Source organism: Acomys russatus, chromosome 25 (genome assembly GCF_903995435.1).
Source record: "Acomys russatus chromosome 25, mAcoRus1.1, whole genome shotgun sequence".
Taxonomy (NCBI): Eukaryota; Metazoa; Chordata; class Mammalia; order Rodentia; family Muridae; genus Acomys; species Acomys russatus.
The window spans coordinates 24,650,196-24,673,111 of record NC_067161.1 but is presented as its reverse complement, the minus strand read 5'-3'; the positions used below and the strand labels follow the sequence as shown (position 1 = coordinate 24,673,111).

The 22,916-nt window shown below is 38.7% G+C and overlaps 1 protein-coding gene across 3 annotated transcripts in view; it reads right to left on the bottom strand.

The window, feature by feature from the left end:
* The window catches only part of Gabrb2 (gamma-aminobutyric acid type A receptor subunit beta2), a 211,879-nt gene that overhangs the window by 8,812 nt on the left and 180,151 nt on the right, over positions 1-22,916 (bottom strand). For 2 of the 3 annotated variants that reach the window (XM_051167769.1, XM_051167770.1), the window contains exon 9: positions 20,827-21,071. In XM_051167769.1, coding sequence (XP_051023726.1) covers positions 20,827-21,071 — 245 coding nt within the window. Of the gene's footprint in view, positions 1-16,294; positions 16,409-20,826; positions 21,072-22,916 lie in introns of all 3 variants that reach the window. The other variant, XM_051167771.1, reaches the window with a different exon arrangement.

Genomic DNA, 22,916 nt, shown 5'->3' with positions numbered 1-22,916 from the left:
CGCAACCCCCTGGAGACCTTGTTAAAACATATCTGGCTTCCACTCTTAGGATACCCGAATCAGCAAACTTGGAATGCATCTCAGTAATCTGCATTTCTAATGAGTTCCCAGGTGACACCAGGTTTCTGGTGTAGGGTCTATAATTAGGAAATACATCCTTTGGACAATAGATGGAGGGTATAATGTGACTTCACATAAAGATGCAGCAGAGCTCTGAAGAATGTTGAAAAGGGAGGTCACTGGCCAGTCAACCACCAAGTGGGGGGCAGCTTTCCTAGGAAACATGTGCAGCTTCTGTTTGTGCTGTGTTTACAAGAAATAAGCATCTCATGATTAGCTTTAAGAGATTATCACTTTTCTGCAGCCTGACAGAAACTCTATGCCACATGAGTCACTATATCCTCATCTTAAATATGAGAAGACAAAGCATAATGGCTAGAGATATGCCTAGGTGTGTGTCCAAGATCTCCTCCTAGTTACTCAACTGGATGAGTTGTGTGACAGAATGCCTTCTCTGCACATCACTTAGGTGATAACTGTTAGAACATAAGAAGACATTGCCTTAAAAATAAGGGTGGTATGCAGATGAGAGAAGCATGGGAGAAATAGCAAAGTAGAAGGATCCAGAGAGTCCTAGAAACCTACAAGTAGAACATTATGATAGGCAGATTTGGGCCCAGGGGTCCTGCTCAAACTAAGGCACCAGCCAAGGACAATACAGGCGGTAAACTTTAAACCCCTACCCAGATCTAGCCAATGGGTAGAACATTCTCCACAGTTGAGTGGAGAGTGGGATATGACTTTCACACATACTCTGGTGCCTCCTATTTGACCATGTCCCCTGGAGGGGGAGACCTGGTGGCACTCAGAGGAAGGATAACAGGTTACCACGAAGAGACTTGATACTCAGGAACAGTCATAGGGGAGGGGAATAAGGGGAAAATGGGAGGGTGGGAAGAATGGGAGGATACAAGGGATGGGACAACCATTGAGATGTAACAAGAATAAATTAATAAAAAATTAAAAAATGTAAAAAAAAAAAATAAGGGTGGTTTTTTTGTTTGTTTGTTTGATTGTTTTTCCCACTCTAACCTTTCCTGGTTGTCTCTCTTCATGAGAGCAGTAAAGGTGCAGGGAACACTGTTTATCTTGTCTGCTTTCTCCTGAAGACATGAATAAGAGATCATTTCCCTGTAACCTATTGCCCTGCAACAGTCTCCATTGCCTTAGAAAACACTCCAGCATTGGTACAAAACTCTTCTCTCCTGGTATTTCCACCTATTTGAATAGGCATGGGTATTTTGTTGACAGCAGCTGAAACCAGGTGGACAAAGCAAAAGCAAACAAAGCAAAGAGAGAGAGAAATGGGGGAGTAATCCCGCATGATGTCTTTGCAGGGAGCCTTGCTGATGGTTTTGCATTGTGCTCTTATTCCAGACTCAGCTTGTTAGGGGAAAGTTTTTAAAAATCACCATTATCAATCAATTTTGCTGTTTCCCATCTAGCACTGCTCCCTGCATATAAAGATGCACCTGGAGTTGCATTTATTAATCAAGAACCAAGTTCTTGATTTTGAGAGGCAGACAAGAGTCTCCAGCAAGGATCCTCTGAGAATAAAGACAGCGTGCATATCATTGACGTGGTGGGCCTATTGGCTGCAGAGACACCTTTACTGATGTGACATGTCTTACTTTGCAGACTGACCCAGGAAACTCTGGAACTGACTGATAAACCCAGGGTATTTAGAATACAGCATTGTTTGTCTTCTTATTGTCACTACGTTAACATTTTTCATCGGGGGAAAAAACTGGGCTGGCTAAAGACCCCTATTTTTGTTGTTTAAAATTATATTAGATTTTGAAAAGGGTGTCTTAGTTTTATAAAACGATTGATTAATCCAAAATTTGGCTTTAGATTCACTGCTTCTTTGCCTGCTTCCTAGCCATGATTGACATACAATCTACAGGGACATCCTTATGTCTAAGGTCATATACAGAAAAAAAAATCACATCTCTCACTGGCAGATTAGAATCACCAGCTTACCTGAAAAGGGGGAATAGGGCTACTTTAAAATTCAGCTCACCACTGACATTACCCATGGAATGAGAAATTGCAGATATATAGAAACAAGTTCTAATGATGCAATTTCCCATCACTGTACCTAGTGAGGGCAGGAGATCTTGTTTTATCTTCCATGAAATGGCACTGTGGCCTGCAAGATTTGAAAAGCTGCTAAGGCAATGAACCAGTAACACCCAGGGAGATACAAAGCGCTCTTTCTGGAGGGGAAATCCTCTGATAATACCTAGCATGCACTCAGGATTCTGTGAAGTGAAAGAAAGGTCAACCAAGCAGAATATGCAATTGAGATTCTAGGAGTGCAAGTGAGGGGCAATGCTGTTGACTCTTCAAGTCCTTGAACCAACGCAAGTGGAGAAAACAGCACACAAAGCTGGCATTTAAAATTTGGCACTGTGTGTAGAGAATACTTCAGAATACCCAGGTAGCTTTTGTGTCACTTTTATATGCATCCTCCTTTCATTCCCTTCTCTTTCCTTCTTCTCTCTTGTTCTCCCTTTGTCTTTTTCTTCATTTAAAAATATATTTAATTTTCACACAGTTACTGTGCAAATTGCACATGCTTTCATATGTTAGCTGGAAGGTATAGGTGGGTTAGAAGAAAACAACTCTGTCCCCCAGATTCAATGATTTTTTTTTCTCTTCCCTAAGCTCGCCAAACCAGTGTGTCTTCAAGACAGGAAAAGTGAGACTGCCCGTGTGTTGTAGGTCCTGGATCCATAAAGCCATCTGAAAATTTGCCACAACTCCTTACTCAAACAACAACAGTGCTTATAATGATAAATTGACTCTCTAACAGAGTTAGATAAGTCTGGAAGCTTCTTCTAGTCCAGGTTATGACGTGGAACCCATCAGGTGCTGAGAGATAAATATTACACAACCATATTCATTTGTGGATACAACAATAACAACATCCCCCAACACACACTACCAGCAATGAAAAGGTGGGTATTTTTTTTTTTGTTTGTTAATTTGTTTGTTTGTTTGTTTTTTTTTTTTAAGAAAAGCCAGGATGCATATAAGATCTGGTTTACTATCATCTTACTAGAGATGCCCTTTGTATCAAAAATGAGAGGTCTGCATCTGTCAGATATCTAGGGGAGAGGAATAGAGTGGAAGAGGGAGGGAGGGTGGGGAACGGGAAGATACCAGTGAGGGGATAACAATCGGGATGTAGTCTGAATAAATTATAAGAAATTAAAATTTTAAAAATGAGTTCATGATTATTTCAGGCCTAGTTATGTGATTAAAGCTTTTTTTTTTTTTTTTTTTTTGTCATTATAAACACTTAGCAGAGAATGTACTGTGTTGATTATTTTCAGTATTGATTTTAAAAAGTAACATGGGGTGGATTTCAGCATCTTTGAAATGCAGTGGCATCTCATGTAGTTTTGATCATTCTTACTTTTTTTTTTTTTAAGCTGGGCATGAGTGTACATATCAAAATCCCCTTCGTAAATGTTAAGCATCATCAATCAATGCAGTCATTCCTTATGGATCAGCCACCTGTGTGGTTCTAATGTCATCATCCAATGAAAAGTTTCTGTTTCTTGGCTACCAAGAAGAGACTTGATACCCTATGAGCATATACAGGGGGAGGAGATCCCCCTCAGTCACAGTCATAGGAGAGGGGAGGAAGGGGAAAACAGGAGGGAGGGAGTAATGGGAGAATACAAGGGATGGGATAACAATTGAGATGTAATATGAATAAATTAATAAAATATATTTTAAAAAAAGAAAAGTTTCTGTTTCTCTTACAAAAGGATTCCATTGGGCCAGCAGAGAAATCAAATGTGCTAGGGGATGGTTTTTTTTGGGGGGGGGGGAAGCATCCATTCTAAGAAAGTGGAAGCAGAACTCAGCATCAAAAAGAGCATATGCAGTTTCTTCTCTTCCAAGTGCCCTGGCGACAGGCCTCATAACACTAGTAATTAGTGGAGAATGAGTACTGTGGAGCCCATGAAAGGCATGACTGTCTATTGACTTGACACTCTTACCCTTTAGATCCTTCTACTAGAGTTCTTGCCCTTTCTAAAGTTACAAGCATTGACAAGAACACTGGCTTCTGCAAGGACAGCAGATTGCCAGTTTGATTTTCTCTCCTTCTCCTTCTCCTCCTCCTCCTCCTCCTCCTCCTCTTCCTCCTCCTCCCCTCCTTTTCCTCCTCCTCCTCCCCACCTCTGCCTGCTCCTCTTTATCCTCCTCCTCCCCCTTTGCTCCCACTTCTCCTACACTTCTTACTTTTTCTAATTCTGTCTTGCTTTTTCCTGCCCCCTCTCATCGTCCTCCCTTCTTCCTCTTCCTCTGCATCCTCTTCCTTGGCTTCCCTAATCTCTTCCTCTTTCATTTTCTTCTTCAATACTGTTACTCCCTGCTTGTCTCAAGACTCTGTATCTTCGCCTGGGGCTTTCTGAAATTATAGACAAATGTCAACATGCTAAACCCCTTACTGCATCTTAGTCAGAAAATCTAGGTGGATTAGGGAAGCCTTTGCTAACTATGTCCACTGGGTTCAAAGCTGTTTATTAAGTTTGCCAAATCTGTGAATCCCTCAAGAGAGGCAATGTAAATGGTTTGTGGCTTGATGCTCTGGATCGATTATTCTGACTGCTACAATGAGTACAAATGCGCATTCAAAATCAAACTAAGTTGAATCTCCAACAATGTCATAATAAATCTTCTATCACCCAAATAATCTGGTTTATGATGGTTATAAAACAAATTTGAAGCAAGAATAATGGAAAATATGGAAAATTTGGTCCAGAAGTGAATTAGATTAAAAGATAGCCTACCTTAATTACAGCTAAATACAAATTGTCAGCATAATATGATGGTCAAAATTACAGCTAAGAGTTCATGGGGAGTCGGATAAACTTCATTTCAGACTTCATTTATACAAATTTCTCTTGTAGGTGCATTTAATTTGTTATTAGCAACTAACTTTTTTCACTTAATATATGGAAGGATGTTAGAAATTGGAGAGAAGGAAAAATCTTGTCCTAAACTTCATGTGGTGGAAAACACTTCTGATCCCAGCACTCCTAAGGCTAAGAGGTTGCAAGATCTCAAGTTTGAGGTCAGCCTGCATTACAATCAAGTTCTGGCAGGCCTGAGCTATAGAGGGAGAGACTGTTAAAAATTAAAAAAAAAAAAAAAAAAAAAAAGAGTACTACTTCTTTCCTCATTGTGGCAAGAACTATATGGCTGCCGAGAGAGGAGAAACTGTTGTGTTTTTTTTCTTCAGTGGAATAGCCACCGCTCAGTTCCTCATGTTCCAGTAAATAACCTCAGACCTGTGCACACACAACATCCCTAATTAAATAGTTGGGAAGAAGAGAATCAAGGGAATGTGCATGGGAAGAGAGAGAGAGAAGTGGGGGTAGAATAAAATCAAGACATGTGTGCATGCACATAATTATTAAAGAATAAATAAAAATAATTTTTAAAAGTTCAAGTCTATTAGAACCAAGACAGAACTATTCTGCTCAGGAATGTTAGTGTTAAAGCCTGGCTGCTCAGGCTTAAGTCAGGTGGGTAAAAGCATATCACAGTGTAATCCTAGGGTTATATTAACCTTGCTGAGGTCATTTAATTATTAAAAAAAATAGTATGTGTCCAATTGGGTTAGAGGGGATGACTCAAATACCTTGAACTCAAATAATAAACTCAATAAATACTAAACTTTATTCTACAGAAGTCAGGAGCTGCACTCATGTGTAAATTAAGAAAGGTTTGGTCTGGTAAAACAGCTCCCAGTACCAAACATCTATGAATTGTAGAGGGGATGTAGGCAGTACCACCTCTAGCACTCTCAAAAAACAAATGCATCGACCCGGGCGTGGTCTTCTTTGTTACAGCCCTCCATCAGAGAGCTGCTCCTAGGCATGAGGCTATATGAATCTTGTAGTTTCAATATGCTAGGAGGTGCCTAAAGTTAAAACCTCAGTGTTTGCAGGAAGCAAAAGGACTGTCAATCATGTATATTCCTGGTGCTTAATTTGGGGACCTTGTTTGCATCTTTATCCTTACAGTGGCCAGAGGCAAGAAACAACTAGAAATATTCCACTTCATTATCTGCCAACAGGATTAGTCTAAGTTTTGGAAGGCCCAGCCTGCACCCATCAACAAAATTAAATTTTCAGACTAGTTCTTATTCCATTTATATATGGAAAATACGTATCTGTTCCTGCAAATGAAATGCGCCAATAAAGACAGCTTCATTATGATGATAATGATAATATGCAATTCACATTCTGCGCGTGCTCTTTGTATAGTCACATTTAAAATTCGAATAGAGACAAGAACATTTATATAGTTAACAACTAAATTTGCAAATTGGCGCTGTGGAGACAGCTTTGCATTCTCGCTCCTCTCCCAATTTGCTGGGGGAGGGGGGTCTTGGTTTAGTTCCACAGCTTGACTGAGCCTCAGTTTCCACATCGTTAAAGTACAGGAATGAAAAGAAGGTGACAGAATACATAGGCCACCGAAGCAGAAGTAGGACCTTTGAGGGAGGCAGGGACCATTAGGAGGAACTAGAGGACAGGAGAGGAAGGGGGAAAGGAATACCAACAGGATAGAAGCATCTGGAAAACATCATAATAAAAACCACTGCTTCACATGCTAATTTCAGGAGAACTAATACAACATAAAGAGAAGGAATGATATTTCGAAGTTGTTCTAGGATGGCTTTACAGTATTTAAAAAGTGTCCTCCAAAGGGCCACATTTTAAAGGCTTAGAATCAAGCCTGTGGCTCTATTGAGAGGCAGCAGAATGGTTAGGAGGTAGGGCATATAGGTCATTGTGAGCATGTTCATGTAGGGGATAGTGATGCATTAGAAAAGTGTTTTCAACCTGTGGATCGTGATCCCTCTGGAGTTGAATGGCCCTTTCACAGGGGTTGTCTAAAACCACCAGAAAATGCAGATATTTGTACTACAATTCATGAAAGTAGCAAAATTGCAGTTACGAAGTAGCAATGAAAATATTATGGTAGGGTCACCACAACATGAGGACTGTATTAAAGGGTCACAACATTACGAAGGTTCAGAAGCATAGTCTTAGTGCCTCCCCCCTTTTTTATTTATTTTTATTTTTTATTAATTTATTCATATTACATCTCGATTGTTAGCCTTTTCCTTGTTTCCTCCTATTCCTCCCTCCCTCCCACTTCCCCCCTTCTCCCCTCCCCTATGTCTGTGATTGAGGGAGGCCTCCTCCCCCTATATATGCTCTTAGAATATCGAGTCTCTTCTTGGTACTTGCTATCCTTCCTCTGAGTGCCACCAGGTCTCCCCATCCAGGGGACGTGGTCAGAAAAGGGGCACCAGAGTTCATGTGAGAGTCAGATCTCACTCTCCACTCAACGGTGGAGAATATCCTGTTCATCGGCTAGGTCTTGGTAGGGGTTCGAAGATTACTGCCTGTATTCTCCTTAACTTTTAAAACATCCTGACTATGCTAAGTTGCTTTTAGATTGAGTGGATATGCTCCTACTGGCAAAGGGAGCAATGGGGTGTGGAGTTAACCAGAAGACAAATACACCTTTTTGTCCTTTTAAGTTGATTTGTTTCAGATTCTACTTTACACAACAATGAAAAGCTGACTAACACTGTAGATCCACCAGTCTGTCTGCCGTGTGACTAGGCAATAACCAAAGGTCAGCATTTTTAAGGCGCTAATATCTTGCAAAGTCTATAAACCGTAGAAATGATTCAAATTTACAGACTCATTTAATCAGACAACATTGCTTTGTTGTTGTTGTTTTGTTTTCTCTCTAGTTTCTGGTGGAGGTTCCTGATGGATCTATACTTCCACTGTGACAAAGTAGCATTGACCTCCCATCCCGAGTGGGTGGCTTTAAACCAGACTCATTACTCATTCCCTTCCCCTTGGCAGTGACTGGTGCTGCAACGGAAAAGACAAAACAGCCCATGACAGGGAGGACCTGTTCCTAAGAGGCTCCCGCATACAAAGGAAATGCCCATCTCTCCTGGCCAAGAAAGAGAAAAGAGGAAACCTTTTTGCTAATATGGAGGTCTTGTATCAGAACAAAGTGTTCTAAGTAAGATTTGGGGCTGTCTGGAGTGCTCCTCCCTCTTTTGTTTTATTCCCATTAAGAACTGGTAAGAATCAGAAAGATCTCATAGTAATTAGCAATCTCTTCAGATAAAATTTGACCCAAGGTGTGTGTGTGTGTGTGTGTGTGTGTGTGTGTGTGTGTGTGTGTGTGTGTGCGTGCGCGCGTGTGCGTGCGTGTGCATGCACATGCGTGTGTGTGTGTGAGGCAAGTTCTTAGGCTGGCCCGAGATTCACTGTGTAACCTGGGCTACTCTCCGACTTCCAGCTATCACCCTGCCCCAGCTTTCTGAGTGCTGGACTAGTAGCCTACAAGTCTAAAAGTAGTAATCTTTTGAGGAAAATTCAATTACGTCTTACAGCATTCTAAATAAAAATTTTCTGAACTTTTTTTAAGTCACTTCAGTTCTTCAGTGTGCTTTCTGATCTTTCAGCTTGCTGATCTCGGCAACATCAGAGTGAGCTTGAGAGATTAGGTCTGTGTCTGTTAATCTCACAAACAAGAAACTGAAGAGAACGGGAGCTCTTTAGTGAAAGTCACAGAGTTGTTCCAGAGACTCAGCTATGCTGACTACCCTGGCTTTATGAATCCAAATTAGATTCTGTGACTGGTTCTGACAATTATAGAAGCGAGAGGAAAGTTATTTTAAAACAGCTTCACATGCAATCTGTGATTAAAATGTGCAACTCAGAGCGAGAGAAAGAAAATCTAGGCATGCATTCTAGCTTTATATAGTCCCAGCCCAATGACTTTCTGGCTTGTATGGGATTCTGAATAAATCCCTGAAATCGCTGGATTTCAGCATCTGTATGTTACATGAGAGAATTTTTGGACACGATGCTGTCTACTCTTAAGTTCATGATAGGCAATGCTAATGGACCAGCTGGTCCCGGACTCAATTTCAGCATTCTCCCTGTAGCTCTCAAGGCAGCAGCCGTGAATCATCCACAATTGGTAGTCAAGGAGCACTCACTTGCATTCCCTCAGCTAGACCCTGGCTATTTCGTGTGAACCATACATCAGTTGCTTTTTCGTCACATCACTGGAAAGAAGTGGAGATTGCAGATTCTCATATTTAGATTTAGACACTACAGACTAAGCAGTTTGTATTCTACCAGGGTCCCTAGGTTTCTTGTATGCATATTCAAGATTAAGAGGAATTGGGATAAATCAATTAGCCCTAACCATGTTACTTGACCTTCTAAAAGTCAATGGTATCTGGTTTAAAAGAAAGAAAGGAAAAAAAAAAAAAAAAAAAAAAGAAGGCTGTGGGAGGATGCATGCACACTGTGTTCCTCACTCATGCATCTGGATTAATCACAAGTAAGGCTCTATAGAAACCCTCCAGGAGAAAGTGAGCTGCAGAGGGAGCTATCAACTCTATAGCAGCCAAGGAGTTCTTACTCAGCTGTAGTCTGTTGCCTTTTGTGCATTTGGCCAATTACATGCTGAATTACCCTAGTGAGCATTTGTCAAATGCACCCTCTGCTCTGCCTTCTCATCTTTCTCCTTAGGGGAACTGCTGTTCCTGTGACACAGCCTCGTCAAATATCGTCCTGCCCCGTCCTAACATCCAGTTTCCCCTAGCTCAGAAGTTAGAAGATGACAGTAGACAGCACCTGCTGCTGAACTCTAGGACACAGAGCAAGGCTATAAAAGAAAAAAATTAATTAAATTTAGAAGACGTGGCTTAACATTCTGCTTAGCTGATGTTTTGATATTTCCCAAAAGGAGAAAATTCCAACTGGATTCTGGGTGAAATACTGAAATCATTCAAAGCAAAAGAACCTGGGCTCAAATGACATGTTTGTTTTCTGCAAGCTATGAAAATGAATTCTGCTCTCTAGGCTTCAGCTTGATCATGAGTGTCATTTTCAGGGACCAAACAGTTTATAGAGTAAGTTTATGTGGTCATGTCAGTTCTTTGGGGGATTTTTCTAAAATGTATCTTCCCAGGCAATCAGAAATTCTGACCTAATATGCTGGAAATGGAGCTAAGAGAAATCTATTAGAATATAGGTTATTCACATATAGTGGCCTAAAGATGACCCTCCATGTAATTGTGTTTTGGGGGAGAGGATCACAGAAGATGTTTTAAGTAGATGACTTCACTGACTTCTGACTTTACACAGCTCTTAGCGAGTAGTAGCTTTTAAGAGATACCAATATCCGAGACTTGGATAATTTGCTCATTGCTACAGGGTGCTGCAAGCTGGAGATAAAATGGTTCCCATTCACCAGAATGCTGTCCTGTGTATTCACATCTCTCAAAGGCATTATTGTCAGAATAAAGAGATTGTGGTGTCCTGCAGATCAAACTATGTAGTTTTAACTCACAGGATATAACGCTATCTAGTGCAGGACAGTGTTACAATGAGGCATACTATATTAGAACACTAGCCTTAATTATCTAATTGCTGTGTGGCCTTGGGTTGGGCATTTATGTTTATGGATTAGTCTCTTCGTTAATAATGAGAAGATCCTTCAAATAATTCACCTGAGTGAAATGCTTTTCTGACATGCTTGGTACATTCACCTATGCTAGACAGGGGAGAGACTTTTTCCTACTTCTGATTTTCGTGTTAGGTCTAAGATTTACATTTTATCCTGTGATGTTTTTTTTTTCTGCGCATATATCTGAATGCAGCATCTCTCCCCTGTGAAAGTGAGTAGCATGCATTATTGCCAGTGTGCTGAATGAACTGGCGTCATTCCAAGCACCCATACTACTAGGATCACCTTACATAGGCCACGGGAAAACCCAGCAGACCCAGTGAGATGATAGCATCGAACTCAGAAGCAAATCTTTAAAACCAGCAAACACTCTCAACTCTGTCCTACTATTCTTCCCTAATCAAACTCAGTTACCATTTGCAAATGCCAGCTACTCTCCCAAGAGCTGTCTACCTGTCTTTGATAAGACCATGGTTTTGTGGCAGAGCTGTAAGTTTCACTGCGCAAATGGGATTTTTGAAACTCTCTGAGCTTCTACCCCAAGCACACACTGCTAAAATATGAGTCTTGGGGCTTGAGCTATGTGCTGTTGCCAATCCAAGCTGAAGCTAGGTTCATCAAGCTAGAACTTTCTGTGCCCTTAAACCATCAACATAGAGAAGGCGATTCTCTAGGAGTAATCATCTGGTAAATGTTTCGTGACTGGTAATCACATTCACGATGTTCTTTGTGAGAAATTCCATCCTGGTCTTCCAAGGGCTAATAAAAGAGGAACAAAGTGTGGCTGAGAGACTGTCAACGGGGACAAAACACATGTGCTTGCTTTCAGTAGGCAAGCATTCTCAAATAATCCCTGAGCCTTAATAATAGTCCATCTGAGTGTAGAACTGTGACTACTAGACATTATGAAGATGTGAGGCACAGGTTGCGATAGGGGGAAGGTAGATAATGGGTAACAAATATAGATGGAAAGATGAAATCCTAACATTCTCTATCACAGTCCAAGATCACCTTGTATATCATAGGAAGAACTAGAAGAAAAGAACCAGAGGGTTCCAAGATTATTAAGTAATGAAAAAAAATAAGAAGACATTCATTATTCTGATTTAAACAGAGCATACTGTGCACATGCATTAGATTATCACACTGTATTTCATAAGCGTGTCTGAGAACAATAATAGCCCTTGCTCCTGGCCTGAGGAAATGTGGCATATTCCATGAAGTAGTGCTCCTATATGGGTGGTTGATAGTACGGCATGCTCTCCAGAAGATATCTGAGACTGGCTGGCTTCCCCTCCCCCGACTCAAATATTTAGGTCCAGCTCCTCTTTAAGCAACCACCGCAAGTGTCCTCAGGGTAGGAAGGCTGCTGGAGCTGTCCAGCTTTCAGAAACATCTACAGTCAGGGCTAGGAGAAGTGATGTGAGGAAAACAGTTTGTTTATTGTTGAGGGGGATTTCAAAAATCATGTCAGGGTCCATTTTTGTTATGTCTCCCTAGGTACCCTTTTTGCCAAAATTAAATAAGTATCAAGCTATATTGCACAGCTCTTTGCAGCAGAAGCCGTAACAATCCTGAATTTCCTTAGGAACGTGAAAAGAAACTTGCTGGAGATACTGTATTTTTTTTTGTTGTGAAATAATTCAATATTAATAGGAAGGTGGTTAATAAAAATGTGATGGCAGCTATTGATTCCCAGAATGGCTCATGGAGCACACACTTTTTTATCTTTCTTTTATTTAATAAACATTTCATAATCCTTATGGTGTTTTCTCAGGGGAAAAAAAAAGGTTCCTGATGATAGAAACTTTACCTCATTTTCTAGAATCTGAAATTCTATCAGTGTAAAATAAATACTGAAAAATAACTCATCCATGGATAAATGTATGCATAAGAAAAAATGAGAAACTAATTATTCATATTATGTGTGTCTCATTCTAACTTCAGTAACTTGAAGAGGCTAATCATTTGTTTTAAAATTGAACATATTGGAAAATGATAATTTCCTTCTTTTAAAGACCAAATTGATTTCCAGTGTACCAAATTATTTTTTATTTATAGCCAAGAATAAATACTGATATTTTAGGAACGGTCTTTTTGGTGTCTACAGGTTAAGAAATATTTCAGACTTTGAATTTTTATACATATTATCCATGTCCTCCATGTCCCTCAAGACAACAAGCACCTTAAACTGAGCTTTATGAGTCTTCTCTGTATATTTCTATTTAGTGATTTTTTTCCTCCTATTGATGTTCATTATTGAAGTAGATCTGTGGTTTATTTTATGGTTTTAATAGGAGTTTGGTATCATTTATTTGTGGTGAACATTTAAATGACTTAGACGTTTTCTTTACTGCTATGTACTATAAGAATTTTAGCATAGCTAAAGGTAACTACATTTCAATGTTTGAAAGGATTTATTGTGGACACTTTATGGGCTGGATCTTCTTTTTGAGGTAGGGTTACCATTTAATATCTATCCTATCAGTGTTAGTTGACACAAATATAGCATCATTTTCACACTCATTTCCCAGCATCTAGAAAAATCTCTTTGCTTTTAGATTCATGTGTGTGTGTGTGTATGTGTGTGTGTGTGAGTGTGTGTGTGTGTGTGTGTGTGTGTGTGAGTGTGTGTGTGTGTGTGTGTGTGTGTGTGAATGTGTATATGTGCATGTGTGGGGTGCATGCTTGTGTGATGTGATCAGGGGACAACTTATAGAAATAATTTCTTGGGATTCAACTCAGGCCATCAGCCTTGGGTACAGAGTCTGAATCCAATGAGGCCAGTTAGAACCTTTAATCTCCTCTTGCTCCCATTTCTAACCCATTTGTTTCTTCTCCATTTTAATCTTTATAGAAAAGGTTATCATAAAATTCATCTTGAGATACAGCTTTTTCTCAGCTAGAATCATTTTCTTTTCTTTTTTGTTTCTCTAGTATTGACCCCTGCCCTTCTGATCTCATTTACCTCTTCCAGGGTTTCTCTGTTGTTTCCTTGTTTGCATTACTCATCTTGATTCAGATTTTGCTATTGGGGTTTCCTGTTTACTTAGCTACATTATGGGTAGATTTCTTTGAGCTCCACTGCCATTAGCTCTGGCTTTGCTTGCATATCTTTTCCATGCAGAGCTTCAGTTGAAAGTGAGTGTTGCTTTTTTTTCCCCTTGTTTGTTTTACTTTTCAATTTCCATTTTATTATTTAGGAGGTTTTTGACAGAAAGAAGATAAAATGAATCTAGAATTATTTTATATTTCCATATCTCTAGTACTTAATTGCTCAGAATAAAACATGTGCTTTCTGTTTTTTTCTTCTCATTTTAGAGGTGAAGCATACATATGGCACCCGCCCCTCCATGGCGCTAGTATCTAAACATACTAAATATAAAAAGTGATAGGGAATGATATGTAAATAGAGATCAACATTTTATTTTTCACCAAAACTTTTTCATTTTGTATGTCAGGACTTAACAGTGTACAAGCATGTCAGCAATATCCTGCTTATTTTATAGTTGTTTATATTAGACACACCTCAGGAACAATTCACATATCTAACAATGCATGGATATTAAAAACATGTTTAGTAACTTATGATCTGGAATTCAGCAAAACATTGTCATTGGTTTGATTTATATTTTATATTTGAAAATATGAAAACTAGCAATCCATGCAATGGTAGAACATGTCAACTTTATATAAAATAGTATCACTAAGCATGAATCAAAGGCAGTGTTAATAATAGTTATACCTGTGTGTGTGGATACAGGTGTTTTCCACTATTTCAAACCTTAAAAATATAGGTCTTCTTGGCAACCAATGCCAATATTAGTAGCCAGTTATAACTGAGTGCCCTTTGCCTGGCACTGTATACGTCCTTAGCATAATTACCTCACTCATCTTAGCAGTCCCAAGTGACTACGGTTTTCAGTCAAAGAACTTAAAACATTAAAGTATCCAATGTCACACAGCTCAGAAAGACAATACCAGAATGTGGACTCATTTCAGTCTGACTCTAACATATAGTCTTTCTCATGGCCTCTCATGATTGCCAGAAACATCTTGATTATTTAGCATGTTAAAAAATTTAAATTCTGAATACAAACTTAAAATGAAGAACAAAGACCTCTAGAATAAGAAAGACAATATCAGAAAAAACATCAAACTTCATACTTCAATGTATATTGTTGAACATTCTCTTTAACCAGGTATATGAAACAGAGGAGCTTGAAAAATAAGAGGATTGTTCATTGGGTCATAGGGTATTAATTTCTTCACGTCATCACTTATACAACTTGGTACACAAGAGGCAAAATTTCTTCAAAATATTCTCATGGTGAAAGGCTATTCTGAATTTTCTTGGTGTTTTATCCAATCATCAGAATAATCATTATGAATTTTTTTTTTTACAAATGCAACATTTTTTAAACATTGGTATAATAAACACGAACTCCCATATTGTTTCATTCAACATGATCATCGTTACTTCCAGAGCGGTGCTGGATCAAAACAGTCTACTTTCAACAGTAGTAACTTAAGTTTAAACATCATGGCAGAAACAACATACTCATGATAGCCTGAAAGCACAGACACGACAGTCTCCAGATTTTGATGTGATTAAGACAAAAACAGTGATTAACAAACTCTCAAATTTCTCTAGTGCCAGAACCTATTGTCATTTCTCAGGTAAATTCTTAACAAGCAATGAAGTACCAAAACCAAGATGCCAACTAACACATCACCCAAATCTGTGCCTCTGCACAATGGCCAAGGAAGGAATGAAGTGTAAAGACTTTTGAAGCCAAAATAATAAAATTCAAGAAGGATGGGATAGTTAGGAGACACAATATAGGAACCCCTCAGGCATCAAGTCCTCACAGCAAAGGCTGAAAAGCAGTATTACTTTATCACAATCAGGAAATGGACATCAGAACACAAAGCCAAAGTGTGCCAATGGACTAGTGGTGAGTGATTGGGTGAACGGCAGAGTATTATGGTGTAGCTTCTCCCCTCTCATTCGGAAGGTAATAGGATGGACCGTTTGCCCAAATAAGGTCACTGACACATGGGGATTCAGAACCCCAACTCTAAGTATTAGTACACAAGCAGACTAAGATTTGTTTAATCACAAGATTTGACAAGGAGTCCTTTCAATTACTGTCTTTACCTCTTGTGATAAAAGTGCCGGGCCTGCCAAACTAATACATATTTATGAAACAGATAACAATAAAGCAAGGACTTGATGCAAATATAACATTTTTAGCTACAAACAAAATAATCTAGGGCAGAAGGTAAAAGTTTTGAACTCCCATATTCCAAACAACAGAAGGAAAGTTTAGCTTCTTCCTCAGTCAACTGTTCAAAACACCCAACAGCAAAACCAAGAAAAGCCAAGCTATATCATGATACTGCAGTCTCTCTATACAAACAACAGGCATATCTAAATGCAATGCCCTCACTTTGCTCTCTAGCACTGTGGTAATTTAACAATTATGTCCCCCACAGCTGTGTCATATTGAAGACTCAAGTAAGTCTCCTGAGGACATTTCTCTTAGACTCAAATCCTAGTGGACACATGCCTATGGATTATCTTCATAGATGCCAAACTCTATTTTAAAGGAAACATCTAAACAAATTTGTCTCAAACAGAAATAGAAATAAATGGATTAAAAACTGGCTATCTAACCGTATACAGAGAGAAATCGTAATTGGTAGTCCGTCTAGCTGGGGAGAGGTTTCCAGTAGGGTCCCACAAGGATCGATACTGGGTCCCATTTTGTTTAATATCTTTATAAAAAATCTGGAAGACAAAGTAGAGAATGTGCTAATTAAGTTGACTGATGGCACTAGTAGCTAAGGTGAACTGGAGGTATATATATGTAAACGCTATTGGTCTTCAGGAAAACTAAAGAAAAAGACCAACATTAATGAAGAATGGGAGAATGCTGGTTAGTTGCTTGTTACAAGAATTTGCAGGGTTAATTCTAAGCAGTAGGAATAACACTGAAAAGGTCAGTTTCTTTGCATTACAAAAGAGTCAGCCAAGGCATATGAACAATACAGAATCACAACACCCCAATGCAGAATAAAGGGCCTCAAATGGGGATCCTCTTTGGAAGAGTTTTATTTAGAAAACTGGTGGCTGTGGGTGTCACAATGTGAAAAGCAGATTGGAAGGACTTCAAGTGTGCAATAACCGAGACTGAAAAAGCAAGAATGACTAGATTCCCAAATGCAAACACGGAGCAACTGGCAGAAAAAGAGCTCAGAGAACCACACAAAGCTTAAAACAGGGAAAGTGAGGAACTGAAAACTTGAGGCATGAGAAAAATAGGGCAAGAAAATTAACAAAACGCATATTCTATCAGGAAATACATACAGAGGTTCGTTCACTCCTGCTCGCGCACACATGCAAGAGCAAAGAGATAGGCTCTTGCGTATTTTTCTCATTATCTATTTTTGGGAGATATTATATGTTTTGAATTACTGCAAAGGACACTTGGTCAAAATATTAGTAGGTCTTATGCTGGTTTGAAGCTGATTTAAAATGCTTAGTATTTTAGTATCTTAATATTTGCAATTTAGGTTGTTACATAGGAACAGGTGAAGGTTATACTCAGTTATTGACTTTCACATGCAGGATGCTGGGTTTAAGTCAAATAAACTGAACAGATGGACTAATGTGGAACGAGAGTTGCAATTTTCTGTGAGGACCGTGGACCGCACACTAAGTATGGTTCAGAACACCCAGAGCAGGTCTGTGGGCCTTGGTTAATTTCCCTAAACAATTGTGGCTATTGGATATTTCCTTATTAGCTTCGGTTTCTGAATTACTTAAAGAACAGGATGGGAAGTATTTTAAAAAATGAAAAATATATTTTTTAAATGTAACAGTAACTAATAAAGAGAAAAAAGAAAATATGGAAGTAAGCACAGCTTTTTCCCTTTGGCATTTCCTATCTCATCCTACATTGACCTTGAAACAGTGCAATTTATAAATCATCTCAGCTGGTCAGATACAGTCCTTTCCTCTCTAGGACATCATCAAAACAGAAAAAAAAAAAAAAAAAAAAAAAACCAAAAAAAAAAAAACCCACTAATCCCTCTCCTAGCGGTTGATTCTTTTTATTTTTTTGCTACAGGAGATAACAATGCTTAGCTGATTATGTGTCCAATCTTGGGGGGAAATAATCTTACAATTACAATTGAAAAGAAGGGACATTTCTGATAAGAAATAGTGGTATTATGCAATGATACTGACACAAAAGAAAAGATTACATAATCAGAATCTGGTGTGGCTCTCCTCTGACTTTTTGTGCTGGGTGAAGGAAAGTCGGTACCTGAAATGCTATATGGACATCTTTTTGTCTTAATCTAGTCAAGATGTTATCAAATGTTCTGCCCTATAATGTGACTGACAGAATTTGACACAATGAGTTTGCTGTAAATTGGGTAGCTAATAATAATTGAAAAACAGCATCTCTTGTTGTCATGGTAATTTCTGATATACATTCTATTTTAGATAGTATCCTTCATTGGGCATGTTGGACCATGTAATACCAAAGAAATAAGTACTAATAGGTATATAGTTGGCCTATTTTAATGTGAAAACAGTAATGCTTACCATACATAAGAGCCACATATTTATTAATACATGCTACTTAATTGATGGCTATTAGATAGTGAGGACCCTCTCACACTCTTCACATTATCATAATAATCTTTTTGTTGTTGTTGTTTTTCGAGACAGGGTTTCTCTGTGTAGCCTTGGCTGTCCTGGACTCACTTTGTAGACCAGGCTGGCCTCAAACTCACAGCGATCCGCCTGCCTCTGCCTCCCGAGTGCTGGGATTAAAGGTGTGCGCCACCACGCCCAGCTCTATCATAATAATCTTTAAACCATCTCTTCATAATAACATTATGAGAGAAGAAATGACCCAATTCCATAGATGAAATATTGGAGGCTAGATAGATGGACTACTTTCTGTTGTTACACAGATCCAAATGTTAAACCTGGTTGATTCAAAACTTGATGTGGAATTGTTCTTGATATCTTTACTGAGGTGCTGATCAAAAGTGATGAAATTATGTGGTCAAAGAAACACAAATATACTACTTGTTGGGAGGAGGCATTGTTTCTCAGGTTTCAATTAGGAAGGTTGGGTACTTTGGGCCAGATGATTCTTCATCCTGGGAAGCTGTCCTGGGCACTGTGGTTTACTGACATCCTTGGCTGCGTCATTAATAGCAACAGCCACCTCCTAGTTTGATGATGTCTCTAGACACACTTCCCTGTTTTGAAAACCAGCTACTGTATTCGAAGCTCCCTTGGCATTCTTGGTGTCATCTGTCTTGCTATGATCTGCACTGTGCTTGGCCTCAGCCAGGGGGATGGTCTTTGCATTATCAAAAAGTGCCTACCCCATGAGCTCCTCCCTGCTTCTGTTTGGAAACAATTGGATTTCAAACTTTGCAAGGCTCTTTGGGTTCCATTTGTTTAAAATCTCCACTGCTTCCATCTTAAAACTTTATCATTTAAATGTAAATTAGTATAAAAAGATCATGTAGATGAAGGTGAAAACGGATCAGATGGTATCTTATTAAGTCAGTCTTGCATTCGGCCATTCTTTAACTCATTTCAAACCCGAGTTTTATTTATTATTCTTTCTGTTTTCTTTACATATCTGGTGAATCATGAAACAGACTTAACAGTGCTTTCATTTGTCACTCTGAGAAAGGCATACTAATAGGCTGGCTGTTGCTGCCTACCAGCTTGCAGATTCCAGCTATGGCATACCTGAACACTGGGAGTAAATGGACAGTTGGTAGACTTCAGGCTTATTGGCCTTTATAGATTACTTATAAAGATCTATCATTATACTTATCATCTTCTGAGAAAGATGAGTCTTTAATTAAAAATATAGTCTACAAACAAACATCGGTCCTATGGTTAACTGAGTTCATGACTCAGAAGCTTCAATGGATTTGGGTCTAAGTCCAGTGGTGGAGGGTACTTGTGTTCTATCCTTGGGACTAAACTGAAGTTGAAGACATTAAGATGTCACTGAGCTAGTAAACTGATGTTATGGTTAATAATTACAGGTGGTTGAAGCACATTTTTCTTTCCCAGAACATCAGTGTGAACTATTTAATGAGTTCTGTATTATATGCTATTTCAAAAATGCTAGGAAAACATTAAATGAAAACATGATTTATCTCAAAAAAAGTTCAAACATGGAATATGATGACATAACATCATAGTTACTCTGTTTAAGGCAGAACACTCTACAACAGTAAGCCAGGTGAAGTTATTTGGATCAAATAAACTCCCCTCCATGGAGACTGTGCCAAAGCCCTCAATGTGATAATTCCTAAATTGGCTTGCAAGCCAGAATAAGCCAATGAACCTAAAAAATGTATGATGTCCAGGCTTAGGAGGGACCCAGGATTCAATCTTTTAAAAATTCTCTTCTGGGCATTTCACTGAGATGAAAACCTGACTTCAAGGAAAAGGAAAATAGTATGTAAACTTGTGTAGGAAGTCTTTGATCCTGTTTCACTTTGTAAATATGGGAGGCTTTCAGGGAAGTCCTCTGGGGTAAGTGGTACATGGGGAAGGCTTTAAGTAGTCATGTACAACTGGAGAAAATTACTCCCTCCCTCCCTCCATTTCTCCCTATCATTTTGATTACTAGGAGAGGAAACACAATCTCAGGTTGTTGTTGGTAGGTAATTAATGCTTTATAAAGTCATTTATTTCTATCTTAAAAGAAATTGAATGTATCTATTGGGTCCAGAGCCTTCATTTAGTAGAAGCAGAAGTTTAACAATGCAGTTTTATTTTTTATTAAGGTTAGGTACCAGCAAGTGCCATTGAGTGAGATGAAGTTTTCTTTTTAAATAAATTTAAACAAGTTAGTAAGTTTAGAGTAATGTAAAGTATTCACAACATATGATTCTCATATATCGAAATACAGCCTGTGTGGTTATCATGCAATGGAGCTTGAACATCCCTACTGTTAACAGAAAGGGAATTCAAGCACTGGGTGATACATTTGGGTAGCCAATTTTGCCTTTCACGTGTCATCTATGTAGTTTTGGGAGGACATTATCATTTTCCCCTTAAACCCTGTTTTCCTATGTCTTAACAACTCCATCAAGTCCTATAGCGTTCTTCTATGAGTCTAAGCAACAAAGACTATTTCTCTGTAAATGTACCTTGTTGACATCCAGGCGTATCTTCTCATTGTTGGCATTAGCGGCTTTCTCTGCTGCTTTCTTTTGGCGCTGCGGTCCTCTCCCAAAAAAGATGTAGTTGACCAAAGCATATTCCAGAAGGGCCATGAAGACAAAGACAAAGCACCCCATTAGGTACATGTCGATGGCTTTTACATAGGGGATCTTAGGGAGTGTCTCCCGGAGGTGGGTGTTGATTGTGGTCATTGTTAGGACAGTTGTAATTCCTAAAAGAAGAAAAAGAAAAAGAAAAAAATAGAGTAATGACATTCCTGTCTCCTTGCTGTTCTCATAGCAGCTAGAAAAGCTAGTTTTACTTACTTATATACACCAGCCTATACACTTCCTAGCAATATATGCAAATTAACTTACAGTGAACATGAATTGTTATGGAAACTTTAATTGTATTTTACGTTTTGTAGTTTTTTATAACTAGCGGATTGGAAATATGAATTAAATATTATGATAGACATGTACACTTGGGGCAAATTAGTACAGGGATGATCCTAGCTCAGATTCCTGATGTGTCAGGAATAGGAATACAGATTCTGGGAGGCACTTCCAGAGGAATGAGTAGATATGGCTCAGTCAACCAGAGACTGGAGATTAACGGTCACAGCAGACTCTAGGACATTATAGGTGGGAAAACTTCATATAAAGGCTGGATTAGAGAGAGCTCACAGCTCTTTAACAAGATTTCAAGATCTTAATATGCATATTAGAGAAAAATGGAGGTCAAATGAGAGTCTAATTTAAAGATACTATCCAATGCTGTCTAGATGTAGATAGGGAAGCACAAATACAGACATACTGAATTTAAGAAAATCATCCTGGTAGCAGTGTGGGGAATGAAGAACATAATATAAGACAATGATACAAAAAAATACCAGTTAAAAAGTTTCCATGATATTCCATATGAATAATGGAAAGGTAAATTAAAAAAGCAGACATGGATCGATCTATGAATGCATTATGCAGATGACATACACCAACTAGTGAAAGCCGGAAGCAGAGGGTTAAAGACATAGGAGCCAGAGTGCTCATGTTTTTGAGTTGGACAACTGAACACATAACATACAGACAAGAGGCACAGATCAGTTATAGTGGTCCTTATTGAAAATGTCACCCTGGGTCAGGCTATCATTGCTTGTCCAACAGTGGAGAGCAGTTAAACTGAAAGCTGTCATTGGAAGGTAAAAACATTGCAAGTTCAGAGTCCTCGGTATGATACAGCCCAGCTTTGTAGCAAAAGAGTGATGAGAAAACAAGCAAAGCACAGACAGGGACCACAATCACAGGGGTGGGGAGCTGCACTGAGCTGCACTGAGATCTGGGGAGCCTTCATCTTCAAACCTACCCTAAATCACAGCTCAAAACTTTAACTTCACTGTCCAAATACTTCTCTCATGCAGTTTTCTCTTTTAATCCTTTCTCAGCAATAATTTTCATTTTGTTTTTAGTAGAAGCTCATGAGTAGCTCATGAAGTCCAGACTTCAGTTTACTTTAGATAAAATGTTTTCTTACTAATCTCAGATGTTCTTTTTATTAGTCATTTTGAAACATTTCCAATTTCATTTTGCTCCTTGTCATTTCTACTATAGTAAAATCTATATTTTACACTTACTAAACCTGGTCATGCCTAGTGAAGTCATTGGAAGGCAGTTATGTATCTCATAATAAATAGTTCAAATACAAAGATGTTTTAAGTGTTTTTAAAAGCATCAATAAGTTACTTGTCTGTCCAACCACATCCTTAAATCCCTTCTTGACCCTTTAGTCTTCCATCTCCTGCTATCTTTACCTATAACCTCTTTTCATACTGTCCTCTACAGGTCCCATAAACACAATTGACAGACCATCACAAAACTAACTAGGCAGAAATTGTATGTGTAGTTCATCTACACAGGTAGTTTATGTCATTCTAAGACGATACATAACAGAGATCACCTATTTGTTATTCCTGGAGGTCACTGTTCCTCCTTCTTACCTTTGATCCACCTCAGGCTAACTAACAGCATCCAATGGAACCCCCGTAAAACTGACACTAAGTCCTATCACTTACCTACTCATT